The sequence below is a fragment of the Lipophrys pholis genome (genome assembly GCF_963383615.2).
Source record: "Lipophrys pholis genome assembly, chromosome: 12".
NCBI classification, from domain to species: domain Eukaryota; kingdom Metazoa; phylum Chordata; class Actinopteri; order Blenniiformes; family Blenniidae; genus Lipophrys; species Lipophrys pholis.
The window spans coordinates 24469246-24489443 of NC_137641.1; the positions used below are offsets into that span (position 1 = coordinate 24469246).

The window sequence follows — 20198 nt, forward strand, 5'->3', positions numbered from 1 at the left end:
AAGACCTTTTCCTGAATGTTGGTGGAAAGAGCTCAACTCTATGCAGATATCACCAAGAGCGCCACAGTAAGTCTGAGACAGCAGTGGAATCCTAGTTGGTGGTGGTATTCAACGTACAATGTGGAACGTGTATTTTCTTCTCCTTCGCCTAAAATTTTATCCCAAGTCAAAAGAGTGCAGAGAAAACACACAAAAACTTAAAAACACAAACCGTTGAGTGTTTGCGGAGACAAAAGCAGTATTTGAGCAACAGAAGCTCATTACGGTTCTCTGTAAATTTCTGGCTGCTGGTGATCCCATGGTGAGGCTGGAGCCCCCTGCAAACTGTATTGTTGTGTTACACAACACACACACACACAGACAGACACACACACACACACACACACACACACACACACCCTCAGGCTAACCTCTGCGCCTGAGTGGTTTTTGAAATTTTCAAAAATGTGTTTCGGCATCAGCAAAAATCCGAAGATTGACGACATTATGACAGACTGCAGTGTGGTGAAGACCCGAGGAGACGTGGGGGCAGGTTTTTTCTTTTTTTTTTTTTTACAGAGGCGCTTGAGCCAAAAGCTCCAAACTAACAAACACACGAAAGGTTTGATGCACTACTACGGCGGCCACTGGACAATTTCTACCCGTGCAATTTTCAGAACACTTTAACACAAAAATGCAGGCCCTTGAGGGCAAAAACAAATAGAAGTCTGCAACTAATTGACAAAATCAGAGGGCTGCCTCTCTTAGTGTCCATTAGCAGAGAATGTAGCACGGACCACCCTCCTAGCTTCTCGGTTCACACTTAGAGCTCGAGCAGCGAAGGAATACTTTTTAAAACATCATTAAAAAAGGCACCTAGTTGTGGTGAGGCACAATATATCATCAACCGGCAGTAAATTTACAGTATAATGAGCACCACTACCACACATTCAGGAGCAGGGGCGAATAAAAGCAGCACACTTACCCTCCTTGGCTTCTTCTGCTGCAGGTTTTGAAACTTCTTCTTTCCTTTGCTTTATGGCCTGGAGCTCCTTCTTCAGCTGCCGTGCTTCTTTCCGTAATTCCTCACTGCGGACAGAAAAGACTGAGGGTGAAGGACTCAGACTAAACATACATCTCAAGTCGTATATCAACATGTTGTGAAAAAGACAAATCAAAGCAAACAACTCCCAAGTCAAGGTATTCAATCAGGTCTTAAGATCTTGGTCGCCAAAGTCAATCAATTTCCACAATTACTTTATAATGGCATGAAACAAGGCAGAAAAAATTTTCAAGAGCAGTTTCACAGGGAACAAATCATAAGTGCCTCAACACCGATAAGTCCATAGACCCGCGCCACAAGTCTGAAGTCATGTCCGGAGTCAAGGCCAGGAAGTCATCAAAGCACATCCCGAGTCCAGGATATCATGAGTGACGTTCAGTCAATCCGAGAGTCAAGTCACACTCTAGGCAGTCACAGGCCTGGTGACCGAGACACGGGAGCCACGTCCAAGCACAATCATTGGCTCACCCTCTCAGCACGCATAATGTTTAAAATCAGCCGTCATCGATGGAAAAGACTTTACACAGTCAGTCACAGACAGCACACATTAGCACAGCATGTCAGGATGCAGCCAGTCTCAGTTGAGTTTGAGAGTCAGATCCCCAAAGCAAAGCATGCAGGCACAGCCAGTGTACAAGATCTAACACCGAGACCCACATCTGATGGTTACACCAGCTGCCAAAAAAAGTTAGGTTAGTCTGGAACAGGAGTTTGGAAAAAGGTGTTTGCTTTTGTGTCTCAGACGTGCGTGGATGTCAATGGCACAATGCCTTTACCGTCATAGTAAGACACCAAGATTCCTCTGTAACAGAAGACATTTATGCTGAAAGTTGTTTGAAATTGTTTCTTAGTGGTTTGACTCGTTTAACGTTCTCAGTCACACAATGAATTGATATCATAGGCATTTATAAACAGACTTCACTGTCACTGCCTATTGGTGCTGACGTATCTGCGTGGCCGCCATATTGGATGAAGACCCGCTTTACATTCTGGGAGAAGAGCGTTACAGATTAAAATATTTGGAATTTTGGTTTTGTTTGTAATGAACTGCAAAAACGTCATAATACTAATCCAGGATTGTGTTGTCAAATAAAAATGTGGCTTTTCACACTAAAGTTTGTGATTAAAGCCGTAATAGTATTCAAGTTTCTCAATCTGAAACTGCAGTTTGTAACAAACCAAACCGTGTGAAATCTGTTGCAAATTCTTTGATTTGTGAAAAACCTGAACGCGCAGGAGGCACGCACATTCACAAACTTGTTTTAAGTTTTATCACTGAGCTGTTAGAATTTCGTTTTGATAGTCCTGTGTCCAAAAAATTTAAAATAAATCAGGAGTGTACCAAAGTATATCCGCAGTCATACCCAATAAGTTCAGCATAAAAGGTCCCACCTACAACACTATGAAGGCCAAAGAGTCTAAAGTCAAGTTCCAAGTGAAGCCTAACAAATCCCAATTCAAAAATAAGTACAACAATGACACATGTGAGAGAACATCTACAAAAATGTTGTGACAGGTAAATTACAACGCTGTCAATGGCAAAAGCAATAATAATAATTATTAAAAAAAAACAAAAAACTTCATACTTCCTGCGTACTACAACATGTATTACAGGAATTGCTCATGACCAGCCACTTTTAGAAAACCTCTCAAAAGGATGACAGGCCAAGGCACATACTTGCTTCCTTGGCTCAAAGTCGTGTCCCTATTGGCAGGTGGCCCAAAGCCCCGCTCATACAAGGCCAGCAGTGCTGATTATTGTTCCCTTTCATACGACGGAGACTACTGCCAGTTGCGCAGCAGATATGTTATGTTAGGAAAAGATAATATTTTTGTACGGCCTGACAGCTCTGTTTTCATCCCATTCACTTGCGGAGCCACAAAGCGCAGGTAAGCTACACAGTCTGGGCCCCTGGCCTAGAAACATGTGCGGTACCTCCAGACCAAACAATGGCTGCTTTTGTTTCTTACAACCGCTTCTCTAGACTGACATTTGTTTATATCCTTTTCTTTCTTTTTTAATCTGCAATTTAGGCTTTTCTGTTTTAAACTGATATTGATTTGTTTAATTCACAGACATTATCAGTTGCGGAGCACCAAAGCGTCAAACTCAACTGTTAAGTACCTTTTTTTCAAATGTTAACAGCTGTGTCTGACTGGATGTAACGTTTCTTCCTCGTTAGCTTCGCTGGTTCTTCTGAGGATACACATCAGGAACCAGTCAGACATACAGTTGCCAGTCGTCTATGTTCCTGAGGAAAAATCGTTGCAGCTGAATCCAAATTGAATTGCAGCGAGCAGACGATGTTGGCAGAGCCAGACTCGGTGTGTCTGAGGAAGTCGCCTGCTCAGTTCTGTCTAGAAGCAATGACAACAACCTTCTTTTTTTGTTTTGTTTTTTTTTAAAACACACATTTCCATGTCGAGCTTTGTAATGTGACACAGATGTGAACAACCATAGGTGGGCAGAAAAACACAATAATTTAAAGGCTGCAGCAACCAGTCGAGGCCCCACAAGATGAAGCGGTGAAGCCTGAAAGATCTGGTGAAACTGCACAGAAAAAAAAAAGAGTTGAAAAACGAAAATGGATATGCACGTAAACTAAACATAACCACTTTATGTTCTGTTTCGAAAATATGTAATTACTGCGGTAGGTGGTCAAAATAACAAGAACACTGAGTCCACACTTAAGCTGTCTTTGTAATTTTCTGCGTTCCACGTGCCTAACGCCACTGAAGACAAAGATGGAGCAGAACAGAACGGCAAAGATCTGTCAACATCGATACCCTTACCAACGGTCATGAGCTTTGGGCCGTCACTAAATGGATGCTAACAACAGATACAAATAAATAGCTATATTAATTAAAGACAGAGGACGTAAAGAAATAGTCAAAGCGCCCAATCCTAGATTTCTGTTACAGATTTGTCTGCTGTAGTGATGGACTTGCTGACAGATTCTGACTAGTCAGTTGAGCTGTAAGTGTAATAACCAGTGGAGTTCCCCTTTATTAGTGCTCGCAGGATAGCAGAAAGCAATTTCATGTGAGGCCTGGCACGCCAAAAGAAAGCACACAAAAGAAGAACCGGGGCCGCAAGTAGATACCGGACTGGATTATTGCTTTTAAAAAAAACACAAACGCTCTATGATTGTAGTGTTTATTGTCGGAACGTGTGTTTTGACACAATTAAAAAGTCAAGTAACAATCATGACTTAAGGCTCTAACATCATCCAGGTCACCAAGAGGTTTTTTCTTACACTTCAATTCTCACAACACTTTGGACTGACTGATCATTTTCTGCCTGCCTTGACACGCTGCCATTCGGAAAACAAGAGATGTATTCAAGGTAACAGTCGAACAATCAGCCCCACAGGGGGGGTTGGTGGGGGCAAGAACAAGAAGAAGGCCAGAGAGGACAGGAAAAGCCCCAATAACATCTGTTGAGACACACCTTGAGGCTCGGCAAATTCCTCCCGAGACCCTCACAACGCAACACTACAAATTATATCAGTCCTATACACTTTGACTGGATTGATTAAAACAAACATGCTTCACGTTTCATTTGCTTTTGATTTGGTGATTTCCAGAATGTCACAAGGAACACGGCCTCATTGTCAGAACCTGCAAACATTTCTAATTCGCCTTCTGGTATGTTATTCTCATAACACTAGGATTTTGCAAATTTCAGAGGCGAAACTGTGCATTAATTGTAGGATTTTAACCAAAAGCTAAAAATGTAAAAGTCTGTAATGCATTGAGTGCACTGAGTGGGGATGATTGTGGTATGGTTCTTATGAACTGGTAGCTCACCTAGATGCAAAAGGGATTAAAAAAAAAAGAAAAGAAAAGAGAAACAGAAAGTTGTTACTTGTGCTTATCAACAAAAAGGAGTTCCAAGAAAATAGCATTTACGACGCCTGTCGCATCCCAAGTTTGATTCTTGAAAGGTCTTCGGTCTGCTTGCTGCACTGAGACCTTAATCGAACCTCAGCAGAGCTTGTTGAAAAGCAGTTCAGTGTTTCCTTCGTTTCTTGCCTCTCAAAGTTCGGGTGGCCACAAATGAACCACGTGCGCAGAGCAATTGTGCAGACCATATTTTTAATCTCCCAAATCTGCCAAGTATGAACACGTCACCAGGTCATAACCTGTTGTTGTAATTACACAGAATATGCTGCCTTTTCCCTGCGACCCCGCTCAGGATGAAGTGGGAGTAGAAGATGAGAGGATGGATAATGTTCTGTTATCAAAATATGTGCTCTGCTTAATTGTCAGGACCTTTGTACGCCACTGTGTCTGCAAAGTTTCCGCTGCAAAAATTATAGCAACGTCTCTGTTGAGACTCAACTGTCGGGATGTCTCCGCCGAGTTTCAACTTCAGAAATTACTTCACTGCAGAAATGTTCCTGATGAGCTTCAGCAATAAAAAAAAAACAAACAAAAAAAACAATAAAAATAAAACACCTCAGTAGAGTTTCAGCTACAAAGAAAGATATCTGCAGTTTTACGTGCATGAACACCAAACCAAATTATAGTTGAATGAAATGTCTTCTCAGCCGATTTCTGCTACAGAATCATCTCTAAGAGACGTCTTTGTTAAGCTTCAGCTACATAAGAGTCTCCTTAGAAATCGTAAAAACCTGCAGAGATGACTCAGATGGTACGAGAAGTGTTTTTTTTTTTTCTAATTGTAACTATCTGTTCCACTCTTTTGGCAACAACTGCAGAGAAGAAATTGGCCATCTGCCCCCTGATCCTTATATTCAATGGGGTTTTCATGGTGCCAAAAGCAGAGAGGACACAGAGTCCAATCAGAGATCTGAGAGCCACTCATCTGTTGTCACTTGTTGCCAGATAAACAGAACTAAACTGGCAAAGCTAAATACATTTTGAATCCCCTTTTAGGACTCCTTGTAGCCCTGGTCTATTTGCAGGCTGCCAGCTACTGTCACTCGTTCAGAAAATTCAAAAAATGTGAAAACCAGAGAGCTGTGGATGATTAACTTTTCATAAAGAAAGCATATGAAGTGATTGGCAGAAAACCAAGAACTCTCTCATGATTCAAAACCTTGCATTTAATACTTCAGTGTCTGGCAGGAGTCTGAGGCTGACACAGGAATTCGACAACCTTAAAAATAGTACTGTGATGACTGTATGGTTCATCAAAAATTCAAGAGTTTTCCAAAATGTACAAGCAGGCCTATTTGCCTTTTTAGGATCTCTCTCTACTTTCATCCAGCCTTCAAAATAGTTTAAAAGGGGGAATTACGGCCACAGCATGATTGCAACAAGTCAAATGAATGTTTAAAAGAAGAATTTAACACCCAAGTCCTAGTGTAAGTACACCACAGGGATGGCGGCAGTGGCTTTTCCCTGCGATAGTGGATTCAATCCAGGCTAACGACTGAACAAGTGATGTGGATGAATGTGCAAGAATAACAAGATGGCTGGGTGAACTCCCCTCGGGGGGCACTCCATGGCTTGGTCAAAAGCCAAGGAGAACTGTGAGCTGGAATGGAGGAGTCCAACCTCAACACAGGAATTTGCATGACTTTGCAGAGTGATCCAGGCTAACATATTACCCCCTGTAGCAGGCCAAGGTTCCTCTTTTGGAGCGCTCCATCTGCCTCATCTGACTATATCAGAAGTTAATACCCTCCTTTCATCCATTAAAACCTTTCAAATTAAGACACCACAGCTTATCAACATATGGTGTGTTTGTATATTGCCTAGTTCATGCTTCACTTTCAACTTCAACATAAGATTTTATATTTTAATGAATGCTTTTAGCTGTTAATAACAATAACAAAAACACACTCTTAAAATAAGCAACTTAGATAGCCTAACTGGTTAGAGAGATAACTACATGTTGGATAGCTGAACTGGCGTCCAAACTGAAAGACGGCGATGAAGGACCGCTCAAGAGATTGCAAAATAAATGAATAAACAACCGAATAGCTAGATATCTATCCATGCATCCATCTATAGGTGCTATAAATGTAACCACTGAATTTAATTGATTAATAAGAAATCTAATTTATTTTAACAAATATTGATAAATCCTTCAATTGTCACCTGGAACTGCAAGAAAAGAGTTCCTACAAAATACTGTTAAAGTATTAAAAAAATAAACTATTAAATGTCTACATGTAATTTTGTGTCCGAGCTCCAAAGGGGCAACTCAAAGGAGGCTGAAGATCATTGGGTTGCTGTACTAGACTTTTCAGCCTTCCACTCATTAAGTCACAACAAGGAAAAAAAAAAAAAGGCATTTCTGAGAGCATGAGGTACATTTATTCACGAAGTTTCCATTCCTCTAAAATATTGTGCTCTTTTGAGAGTATAAGACACAGTCAACGTGTACAAATGTTGACATTGATGGCAATCCAAGTGGCGCTCTGCTGTGTTTTTTTTTATTTTTATTTTTTTTTTATTTCCTTTAAATTCACTTTCAAGTTTAAACTCCTCGTCCCAGATATGTATTGCTGTCTGGAACTGTTTCCAACGAGCAAGTGCCCCATATGGAGCAGACATGCTACAGTGGGCCAGAGATGTGTAAACGGGGCAGTTCCAAAACATACACCATCCCGCTGCCAAGAACTGGATTATCTCAAGCACTTTTTTTTTTCTTTCCCCCCCCCTGAACAAATGCAGCGCCGAACGCTTTCTTGATCTCTGCAACCTTTTCCTGAGAAGGCGCTGGGTTATGACCGATGACAAGAGACAGGTGCAGCCAATTAATACGCAGTGACACACCGTCTGGGGTACGGCCGCTTGGTCGGGATAATTAGTGTCTGATGTCCCATTTAAGTTTCGCTGCACAAAATGAAAAGATGTTTGAAAGGTGGAAAGAGAAACAGAGCCAGTGTGCCAGAGCGCCAAATCCAGGGACGGCAAGACCGAGAATAACTGCAGGGACAGAGTCGATTAAACAATTAGCCGAGCAACAAATAAAATATAAATAAATAGAGGAGCAGCTTTTATAATAATTGTTTCTAATCATAAATACATCAAGTTTGATTTATCGGTATATTTAAAGTCGCATATCATAAAAAGCCATAACTGGTTCTCTAATGTGGAGATTGTGTGAAACATTTAATAAATACTTCAGACTGAGGGTTCTGTGGTGAGATTCTTTAGACTAAACATTTCAAATCCGTGAAATATTAACCTTTAATGAAAAGAACTGGCAACCTTTGATTCGGAAGGAAGCAGTGACTTTATTTCTTCACTTTAAAAGTCTTTATTGAATATTATATACATATATATATATATATCAATTCCATATTGGTGGAAGATTATGTTATCATTGCCACAAAATGCTGTTTTTGAATAACATTAGATTTTGCCCAGATTGAGCAATTTTAAGGAAAGTAAAAGCTTTACTTTGAGGCCACTATTTCTGACAGTAAAAAGCAAGTGACTGATGACAATTATGGAATTAAAAGTTACCTTTGTTGTCCATGATGTAAAGATCCTGTCTCCTTCTGCCCTGTTCCCCGTGCTGACTGATCAGCGTTAGATGAGACTGTTGTGGTAATGGTTAATATCTCATCGAGCACACAAATAAATCACTCCTTTTGACAGCAATGTGAAAGATGTCCTACTGTAACATTAACATCAGCCTGTGTGTGTGTGTGACGTATAATGAATTTACATTTGTAAATAAACATCACATAAGGGCTTTCTGCTCCTCTCTGCATGTTGGTTATCATCTCAGCTGTTTTGTTGTTGCTTCTTCTCACCGTCTTGAGTATATAATCCAGATATTAGTGTTTCTTAAAGGAAAAAAAGCATCTTCCTCCAACGTTTAGGGCTTTGATCAACATTGAACTCAGAGCACAAGTATAATTATTTAGTAAATAAAGAAATTGTTACAGAAACGCACAGATTTCTATATACGATACAGGATATCCAATACCAACACATCTCATTCATCACTAGAATACTACGTGTGGATCTGGATGACACATGAGCCTGTTAAAGTAATTTACCTGCATTAATGAAGTCTCTAAGCATACGTATGTGATAACAAGTGATATAAATAACAGGAAGTGCAGTTCTATCATTATCTCCAGACTGCAGTAACTGAGAGGCCATTACTAGAAGCAGCGGAGGGAGCCAGGGCCTGCTGGCAGAGGCAGCTCACACTGGGTCCCACAGCCATATGGAAGCGTTTTGCTTCTCCAGTCATGCCCCGTCGGGTTTAACAAAAGTGGCGACTACCACATACACTGCTTTTTGGGACTTCATTCAGTAGTGTCTTTTATAAAGTGCAGCGCCCCCTCCTCCTGTTCCCCCACTCTCCTCCTTTTAAAAGAGGCCTACTTCAAACGGGGCAAAATCAGACTTCATCAATCCCAGCGTGAATAAAAGGAGTGTCAAACCGAGCATAAAAGCTTCACCGGAGTTACCGAACACGTCAAATCTCACAGCAAGTTGAGACAAACTCGGTGTAAATTGGGTCTCTTTTGATCGATTGTGACTCATCCTCAGATTTAGACGTGGGCTCGTTCCAGGTACAGTGCACCATTATTTGGCAACTCGGAGAACGAGCACAAGCCTGAGCGTTTTGCAATTATGGGATATTGCAGAAGAAGATGCTGGAGACCATCAAAAGATAGATGTGAAAACTATTCCGTGGTCCTATTTTTCATGGTTTTCTCAGTCTCAATATTGACGAGACAATTCATTGACTCACATAAATGAATAAAGTGGTCCAGTTGCACAGGAACTGGGAATTTGATGCAGTTTTCAGTTTTGCGAACGGGAAGCTTTAAAAGTCAACAGAATTGTGTTTAATCTTTCACAACTTGAGTACCCAGAGTTCATTTTTCATCATGGTTGCACACGTGTGATACTTCTGTACCTTGTAAATACAGCTCTGCTCAGATGTTTCCTCTGTGTCATCTGTGAGTGGAATAGAATGTGACGCTTCAATTCACACTCAGACAGAGCAGCTTTCTTGTCTTGACAAGGAAAAAACTAAAATTGTGTTAAGCAAAACCTTTTCTTTGTTGTGACAGTTTTTTGACTACAAAACTGATACTATTGGAAAGTCTGTTTGCCTACCTTTTTTTTTTTAATGATGCTGCAATTGTCAGGAGCAGGCATGCTTTGTGGGATGAGAAGTTGGGCTGAGCATGCTGGTTGCTTCCAATGCAAAGAGATATTGAGATGGGATTCTGCGACCACTGGCAATCCCAAATCTCCCCAATCTGGGGCCAAACTCAATCCATCGACGTGACAATGCTCCTCAGCCCTGCTGCTCATCCTGCAAATGCATCTTTCGCATTTAAGCTGGCACAATTTAAAAAGGAAATAAGGATTTTCAAAACGAATGCCAAGAAGCACAGGTACTACAAACAACACTATAAAGAACACAGATGTCCTCGCTCTCTGTGTTGTGTTTACAGCAGATTGTAAAAGAATTAAAAGATAAGAGGGTGGAAGAAAAAAAAAAGAAAAGTCCTGCATTAGTCAGAAGTGAGGAAAAAGTACTGATTTTGCCATCCGCACTACCTTTTTCCCAGGTGATGAGATAGCAGCTGGAGCTCCTAGTTGTGCAGATTGTAGCTGGAAGCCCACAGCAGAGCTCACCATGCAACAATGCCCCCTTTGTCCGGGGCTAACACTGTACCTACCGGCATGCTCTTTGATTCCCTGCCAAGACAAACCACTGTGTTGGGTTACAGTTCTTGTAGCAAAACAAGCTGTGCTTGTGTTTAATATACTACTGTCTGCCTGCTGTCAGTCAGGGTACACACACACACACACACACACACACACACACACACACACACACACACACACACACACACACACACACACACACACACACACACACACACACACACACACACACACACACACACACACACACACACACACCGCTCCTTATCCCTTAAGCACTAATGAGAGAAGGGTTGATTAGGTGTGTTGAGGGCTACCTGTTAAGAGGATATGGAGCAGAGATAACCAGCAGAGCTGCGGGCTTCAAAGAGAGATGAAAGATAAATCGCCCTCTTGTTCTTCTCAGGTCATTTTCGCGCTGATGTTGTCTCACACACATTCACGTTCCACTCTCACCCTCACTCACACATTCTCACACACACATGGTGGCTCAGGCAGACGCACCGTTTGCATCAACTTCGGCTCAGTAAGTAAGTAATTTGCTTTGCGTGCCAAGATTCCTGCTTCAAATACGAGGCCCACTGATGTTGGTCCAGTGAGCTACGGCTCAGATTAATGTGTGCGAGTGTGAAAAGTGAGTGGATGTGTTTGGAAACTGAGCCTGAAGAAATGTGGATGGCATTTGGAGAAGACAAGTGAAAGCAAGGAAAACCAGCGAAACAACACTGTATTGACTCATTCACCCATCTTCTATAGTCACTTTATCCAAGTTGCGGTGTGTTTTATAATATCTGAAATATAATTTTCTTTTTGGCTTTCCAGCGCAGGTTGCAAGTTCTCCCTGTGTGTGGGCTTTATTTGGGTACCCAGGTTTGCTCCCAGACCAAAGTCGCACATTTGAGGTTAATTGATTATCCTAAATTGCCATGTGACTGTGAGTGTCTGTCTCTCTATGTGTGTCATCTATGACCGGCTCCTGAATAATATAAATCAATATGGAAGATGGTTTTGATGGTAATGAGTTGAATATGAGTTCATCTTTTGGCGACGATCTCAATCTATTACGTTTGAAATTATTCGTGTTTGATCTGAAATGTTGGCTTGATCATTTGTTTGTTTTACTGCTAACGAGAACTGACTTTTAACCCTTTGCCTCGCTGGTCGAGCATTATCTGAGATGACAGCTCAAAACTGTGATACACCGATTCTTGCGTTTTAGATACGACTAAACTGCAGCCGTGAAATCTCTCACAGTGCATCAGTTTGTACGTCAAAGTACCTCACTGATCACAATCTCTTCAGAAAAGCCCCCAGATGAAAGACTGTTTATGGGGGATTTGCTGCAGCGGAGAGGCAGTAATTAATACAAGGTAATGATTGTTTTCAGTGAGCCTGGACCTCCGGGACATTTTTACAAACTCACTCCGTCTCTATGTCGAGCAGCTAATATCTGTCAAGTTAAAACACTTTGTTTGTTCCCGACTTTCAGGCAGACTGAGCCTACTTGCGCCAGTTCATCTGTTTTATTAACTTTCAATGGGGGTGAGATTTTGTTTGTTGTTTTGGTCACAAAGACCCTGAAGTCTGTGGCTTCAACTCTTCGACGGCTACTCTGATTTAATAGACTGTGAATAAATCTTGATGATACACAGATTTGTGGTTGTCATAATCTTCTGTCTCTGTCCAACTTGTATGAACAAAGCCTACAAGCATATTTTGTCTTCACATTCTGTTCTCCCCTTCACAATTTAAACTGGATGGTAACATAAGTGGGTGAAAGTCCAGGAGTCATTTACTTGTCACGTTTGACAATGAGTGAAATGTTTTGGGAATTCTCTCAAGTCAAAACTGATTTAAAAAAAAATAAAAAATGTTCTTGGTGCCTGGGGTTTTTCCTGGTATTGTCTTTTTTTTTTTTTTTTTTTTTTTTTTTTTGAAGTTGCAGAATACAATACTACCCAATCAATTGTGGGATTGTTTATTGAGAATAGCAACTTTTCTTGCAGGTCTAACTGTAAGGCCATCATCGCTTTTTATTTTGAATTTATGAGACAATAAGTTATAAATTAGCACTTTAATAAATAGAAGAGGGATCCTCAAGATGACTTGTGAGGCTGTCTGTAATAAACATGGTCAGACGGCTCCCCCTCTTGACTAAGATGCCGCATTACAAGAGAAATACTAAAAATATGCAACAAACTTTTGAACTTTTTCAGTTCGCTTGGTGGTGTCATGGTTAATACTTTCTATAATAGTGAGAAGATACACATTTCTTTATAGGCAGGTCATTTGTGGCTTTAATTCCCATCCTGTACCAATGTGGTTCTTTCCTGGATCCTCCAACAACTTTGCCTCTAAATTCTCAGTAGCTGTTTGCCCTGTGATGGACCGGTGGCCAGTTCAGAGTTTATCCTGCTCGTCTCTTAATGTCACCTGTAACCATAGATACGTGGATAGAAAAACAGCGGCGGGCAATTCATTTTCCTAAGGGACCCACATGAACCACAAACAGGACAATGGCGATGTTGTACTCACCTTAACTCAAAATAAATATGTTTCATTTAATGCAGTGTGTTGCACAGTTCTGATGAGCTGTTGTTCCTGCTCTGCACCACTCAAGCTCTTGTATTTGTTTGTGTGTAACATCTGATACTATTGATTCAATTTGAGGGGAAAGGAGTGAACCACATAGACTGGAAAAATAAAGCTTAACCTTAGCACACAAAATATACACCAATTGTTTCAGAATTTCTCTGAGACCCCAGTCAAGGAATATGGCCAGAGTGCTAACTACTATTCTTTATAAAGTCTGACTTTTTCATGTATTCCTAATTATCTTAACATTTTCTGAACGCATCAAACACAATAAAAAATTATATGATTTTGGTTTCTGGGTTATATTATAGTTTTGTTTCAAGAAGAATCCTTCAAGTAAGAGCAGGCAAATGATGATTATCCCCAATAATTGTCTCAAAGAAAGTTTGACTCTATTACTGTGAGGAGTTTGCATGTTCTCTTGCTTCCTCCTGAAATGCCTGTTAAGATTATTTGGTGACTGTATATTAATCAAAGGTATGTGTGTGTGTGTGTGTGTGTGTATCCATGTGGACTTTTATTTTGCAGTTGTTGAAGATTAACAGATGTTATATATTTATGAACCATTTTTTGGACTCGAGCTCAATCTCCTTCTCTTTCTATCTTTAGAGGGAGCCACAATCAAACACCTTTTCAGCACCCTGCGGCGAAAACACACCTGAATGTAAAGGAATTTGTCATGGTGAAGCTCTGCAGAAAGCCTGATCGTTTTATAAACTCTTCTGTAATGAAACGGGGACAAGTGGGAAATGTAGAACTGTGGCCGTCCAGGATCAAGGGTCCGGGACTCAAATGGTATTAAACCAAGATTGAAACTCAAAAAAAAAAAAAAAGATATATGCATAAAAAAGAGATGGATGGATTTTCTTCTCAAGGTAAAAACATGCAGATACTCGGATACAGAAATGTGGCTTCCTACCTGCGGCTGCTCTTCTTCCCTCGCTCCTCCTCATCGGGCTCCGCCGCTTTCTCTGCACCTTTTTCCTTCTTTAGCTTTTTACCAATGAGCTCCCTCATCTTCTCTCTCTCATCTGAGTCGTAGTCTGCATCGCCCTCGACATCCCCGTCAGCTTCGTCATCCGACTGAAAAAAACCCAGCATAAAAACCTTTCAATCAGAGAAATGTGACAACAGGAATGTTTTTTGTTTTTACTACTGACCTCGTCTGCACCTCCTGGTGTTCCTTTTTTCTTTTTCCTTATAAAATAAAAATACATTTGCTTATTCTCAAAAAGAAGAATAAAGGACACTTTAAATATTCATCACTTAGATGTCCATACTTATCAACTGCTGGAACGGAGCTCAGTCTGGGGTCGTCCTTCAGGAGGTCGTGGCTGCTTTTGCTCTTTCCTTTAAATGTCTGGGGACAGGCATTGCCATATCATAAAACAACAAGAACATCAAAATAAACCACAAATATCAGACATTGAACGGAAAAATATTCCTGAAAGCAACCCCAAAATGGCAAAACATTTTTCTTCATGAAAATAATCTGCATCTTTTCAGAGGAGCATCCAAAATTAAATATTTTATTTTCCACTGAGGTCAAAAGACTGATGATTCTTGCACATCAAGGCTAAAGGTGACACATTAACATTAATGCAACAATAATGTATTAAATTCTCTTAAACCATTTAAATGCTTTCAGTCTGATTCTTGTGTTTTGTGTCTCCTGAGGTTTTCACTATGGAATTCTCCTGACACAGAGAACGATAGATATAGATAATAATACACAAGATGTGAAAGTAAACCTGATCCTTCTTTTCAAAGCAGTGACGTCCATTTTTATGTTTTTTTGCACATACTGTTTGTAGCTGTGACGAGTGACTGAAATGACAGGTAAAGGCTGAGATGAAAAGCCACGATGGTCTCTTACACGAGACGTTTTAGAATTCAGTACCTGACTGACTTGAGTCGCCACCTCCTCTTCTTCTTCTGCCTCTTCCCCGAAAGATAACAGACTGAAATTCCTATGAGAATAAACATAGAACACAGAAGCAACTTGAACTAAGAACTACAAACACATTTAAAGAGGAATCTCACCTCTTACTACTGGATAAACTAAATTATGGTTCATTTTGTCAGAAGAAATGTGTTTGTTTCCCTTTTTCCATGATATCTTCAACTTTCAATATCTTTCAAGATCTAGTTCTTCAATATTACTCTGTGTTTTAAACTGTACCGAGAAGCTCGCGCAACAAATGTGTGACATACTGGTGGTGGTGGGTGCTTATTTCTCTGTTTACTGGTATTTAACAGAGGTACGCATGAAAAATCCCATCAGTGGCGACATGTGCTATTAACATTATATAATGCACAACTCGTAGTTGCAAACTGAGATGATTAAAATGTGATGTTAACACATTAAGTTTTATATAATTTTTGTCTTATTTTTTTAAAAATCTGGAAAAATTGTAGAATTGCACAATGACGGTCTGTCTGACTGAATATATGATTTATTATAACAAATACTGACAGACACACACCTGTTAAAAACATATTAATGCCACTGAAGTGACACAAACTAAAAAGACTGATCAGTATAAAAAAGAAACTCAAAAAACAACTAGCAAATTGAAACTCAAATTGAAAGTATATGGAAGTTCAAGTTTGAAAACTTACTTTGTGGCTTTAGATTGTGATTTCTTTGGCTCCTCTTTGTCTTTGTCCTTCTTGGATTTTTTAGTTTCACGAGGCACAATGTCGTCAAAAGGAGAATGAAGCACCTGGATGATACAAAAAGTGTCACAAATACATACGAATAATAAAATATCAGGACTTCAGTTATTTTTTTCTATATGAATTGATCAATTGAAGAAAATACCTCAGCAATTCTGATCTTGTGGGGTTTTAGGGGTCGTTCGTCATGATTACATTCAACATCTGCTAATCGGAGCATGTTGTACACAGTGTCTCCTGTGACCTGCGGGGAGCGTTGTTGACAAACACAAACATTAACTGTGAACATTTGTGTGCAGATCTGCAAAAGAATGTGTCCTGACGGTTTATACAATCACTTCACATCGAGGAACTTGTCTGTCTTCTAAATAATGCATCTGCTTAGACCCACCTTGCCAAATATTGTGTGTTTGTTGTTGAGCTCATCCGCACGGGCCAAGGTGAAGAAAAACTGACTTCCGTTATCGTGTGGCCCGGCATTCGCCATGGCGACCAGGCCTCTCCGAATGAAGCGCAATCTGGAGTGAAACTCATCCTGAAAGTGTGAGGACACAAGGTGAAGTGAAAGATATTTTCCTGTAGGTTGACGGGTCATTACAGTTACCGTCTCCTCAATGCTCATCATTCTTTAAATCTCAACAGTTTTTTTTTTATAAAAGAGGTTAATCAGGTGGACCTTGAATGGCCGGCCGTAGACGGACTCTCCACCCTCCCCTGTTCCAGTGGGATCTCCACCCTGAATGATGAACTCAGGCACCACCCGGTGGAAAATTGTGCCATCATAGTAACCTGAAAGATAAAGAAATATGCTTTTAAATAAATAGTACTTTATTTCACAAAAGTCTATAATGTAAGGCGGATGAGGAAAACAGGGATCCAAAAAGAGGATGCAAGACAGTCCGGATCCACATATGAACTCGATCACCACAGCATGTCTCTGAAGTATAAATATAAATCTGCGTAGCCAATACAAAACATTTGGGACTTCATAAAATAAAAACCTTTTCATCGTCAACTAAAATCAGGCAAATAACAAGACAACAATACTTTGATCCCAAAAACAACTTCCCACAAGAAGAGTGAATGCTCCCCAGTGGTAAACACATTGCTGCTATTAAATAAAGAATTAAAAAAAAAGCCAGATGGTAAAATGTCTGACTGTCTAGATCTGTAAGATCAACTGTGAGGGCCGCAGTGCTGTAGTTTTGTAGCACTTTCCACCTCATAGTAAAAAAGTATTTACGTTGGACTTAGGGTCATTTCTGAAGTCTGCATGTTATCCCTGTGCACGTATGATTCTGATTTCCTCCCACGATACAAAAATGCATTTGAGGTTCACTGGTGACTCCAAACTCCCTTTAGGAGTGAATGTGATTATATATCCGTCTTCTCTCGTGATAGAAAAGCAGTGTAGAAGCAGAATGAATGGTCTATGGTGAATGAAATATGAACTTCTAGGTCACTACTTTCTTTTTGCATTCTCATCAAGCCTTGCTAAGCCAAGGATGCCATCATCTTCCTACTGAACCACATCTACGTCCACCTGGACAGACTGGCCAGTACTGTGAGACTCATGTTCTTCCACAAGCCCAGGGCTTTCAACACCATCAGTCTGGCTCTGCTGGAAGGTGAAGGTGTTCTATGAGTCTTGTGGTGAGCACTATCCTCTAGCGGTTGCATGCCGGCGCAGCAACTCATCAGAAAGGCCAGTGATGTGGTGGGGGTGTGTGCAGGTGGACTCGGAGAGGAGGATCTGATCCAAATTGAGGTCTATACCGAACAATGTCTCTCACCCCCGCAATGATGTCTTGGTCAGCAGTAGGAGTGCCTTCAACAACCTTCAACTCATTCCACCAAAGTGCTGTACAGAGCGCCATCAGAGCTCCTTCCTTCCTGACTGTAAAACTCCTCCTTCTAAATAGTGTTTGTTGTGTTTTTCATTCATTTGTGCACCAGTCACCGCTCTTGTAATATTTTAACTTTATTGTGTTGTCCATCCATCCATCCATCCATCCATTTTCTTCCGCTTATCCGGGGCCGGGTCGCGGGGGCAGCAGTCTAAGCAAGGAAGCCCCAGACACTTCCTCCAGCTCTTCCGGTGGGACCCCAAGGCGTTCCCAGGCCAGCTGAAAGACATAGTCTCTCCAGCGTGTCCTTGGTCTGCCCCGAGGCCTCCTACCGGAGGGACATACCCAAAACACCTCCCGAGGGAGGCGTCCGTGGGGCATCCGAAACAGATGCCCGAGCCACCTCAGCTGGCTCCTCTCGATGCGGAGGAGCAGCGGCTCTACTCCGAGCTCCTTCCTGGTGACTGAGCTCCTCACCCTATCTCTACGGGTGCGCCCAGCCACTCTACGGAGGAAACTCATTTCAGCCGCTTGTATCCGGGATCTCGTTCTTTCGGTCATGACCCAAAGCTCATGACCATAGGTGAGGGTAGGAACGAAGATCGACTGGTAAATCGAGAGCCTCGCCTTTTGGCTTAGCTCCTTCTTCACCACGACGGACCGATACAGCGACCGCATAACTGCAGACGCTGCACCGATCCGCCTGTCGATCTCACGCTCCATCTTCCCCCCACTCGTGAACAAGACCCCGAGATACTTGAACTCCTCCACTTGGGACAAGGGCTCTCCACCGACCTGAAGGGGGCAAGCCACCTTTTTCCGGTCGAGAACCATGGCCTCGGATTTAGAGGTGCTGATCCTCATCCCAGTTGCGTCACACTCGGCTGCGAACCGCGCCAGTGCACGCTGAAGGTCCAGGTTTGATGAAGCCACCAGGACCACATCGTCTGCAAAAAGCAGAGACGAGATCCTGTGGTCCCCAAACCGGACCCCCTCCGGTCCCTGGCTGTGCCTAGAAATTCTGTCCATAAAAGTTATGAACAGAACCGGTGACAAAGGATAGCCCTGCCGGAGGCCAACGAGAACTGGGAACAGGTCCGACTTACTGCCGGCAATGCGAACCAAACTCCTGCTCCGGGCGTACAGGGACCGGACAGCCCTTAGCAAAGGGTCCCGGACTCCATACTCCCGGAGCACCCCCCACAGGACGTCCCGAGGGACACAGTCGAACGCCTTCTCCAGGTCCACAAAACACATGTGGACTGATTGGGCGAACTCCCATGAACCCTCGAGTAGCCGGTGGAGGGTATAGAGCTGGTCCAGTGTTTATTGTGTTGTATTGATATTTTAACATCTATCGAGTTTGTTGGAAGAATTTCCGTATGGAATTAATAACATATTGGCGTTGTATTTTCTTTCAGTTTTACATTTGACACATGGTCATAACTTTTTGAGAAGTGGGCTTCTACTTTTCTTCCTCTATTTGTACCTGCACTCGACCCATCAGAAATGGCACATTTACGTATATGAATACAGGTTTTTGCCTTGATCATTTAAAAAATTTTTTTACATTACACAGCAACGGTATTTATTGCGTTTCTCTTATATTCCACATTATTCCACTATATTTCATCTTATAATAAAGTCGATATACTATTTAAATCCTACCTTCCATGCAGAGCTGAACGAAGTTCCTGCATGCTTTAGGAGCCTCCTTGGACCAAAGCTCGATGTCAATCTCACCTGCTGAGGTTTTTAGCAGGACCTTAGGAGAAGATCAGAAGTTGGTTCCCAATTAAACATCTCGTTCCTAAAGAACAAGTACATCATTAATGTGCATTAAGCGAAACGCACATATGCGACAACACCGAGGTTTCATAAGAATCGATTAACAGTAATGTAAAATATTTTAAATTCAAGCCTTATTTAGTTAATGTAATTTTGATTGCATGCATTAGAAACCCACAGTAAAGTAAAAAGATTAAAAGGGCAAAGTGGCGCTCACCTTTCCATTAGTTGGGGGCTCTTGGATATAAATATTACTCATTGTGCCGCAACGCCTGTGCTTTTGCTGCAAATAAAACAAATCTTAGTATGTCTGATCCTCTTGAAAAAAGACAGGCAGCAGATCGGTGGCCTTTATTGTTGTAGCTTGTTTCAACAGCAACGCTTTTTCAATCTCTCCTCTCTCTAGCCATGTCGCTAAGCATGTGAGTTTATTGTTTACTTCCGAGTACACGGGGGTCGGGGAGATTTGCGGTCGGAATTAAAAATTTTTTTTTCAATTTTAAACTTATTATTTGGATAAATGTTTATAGATTATGTTGATGAATTCCCTTTTGACGCATGTGTCACCCGGATAGACACCTACTGACAAAGAAAATACAGAAAATAATTTCTACATC

General features: G+C 41.4%; 1 protein-coding gene across 1 annotated transcript in view; it reads right to left on the bottom strand.

Moving 5' to 3' along the window:
• The window catches only part of cwc27 (CWC27 spliceosome associated cyclophilin), a 34635-nt gene extending 14602 nt beyond the window's left edge, over nucleotides 1-20033 (bottom strand). Inside the window, exons 1-11 of the mRNA XM_080476892.1 lie at nucleotides 19799-20033; nucleotides 19462-19558; nucleotides 16623-16735; nucleotides 16338-16481; nucleotides 16092-16190; nucleotides 15890-15993; nucleotides 15168-15237; nucleotides 14548-14627; nucleotides 14428-14464; nucleotides 14187-14350; nucleotides 965-1068 (exon numbers count right to left, since the gene is read on the bottom strand). Coding sequence (XP_080333018.1) covers nucleotides 965-1068; nucleotides 14187-14350; nucleotides 14428-14464; nucleotides 14548-14627; nucleotides 15168-15237; nucleotides 15890-15993; nucleotides 16092-16190; nucleotides 16338-16481; nucleotides 16623-16735; nucleotides 19462-19558; nucleotides 19799-19840 — 1054 coding nt within the window. The 5' untranslated portion in view covers nucleotides 19841-20033. The remainder of the gene's footprint in view (nucleotides 1-964; nucleotides 1069-14186; nucleotides 14351-14427; nucleotides 14465-14547; nucleotides 14628-15167; nucleotides 15238-15889; nucleotides 15994-16091; nucleotides 16191-16337; nucleotides 16482-16622; nucleotides 16736-19461; nucleotides 19559-19798) is intronic.
• Nucleotides 20034-20198: the final 165 nt, after the last annotated feature.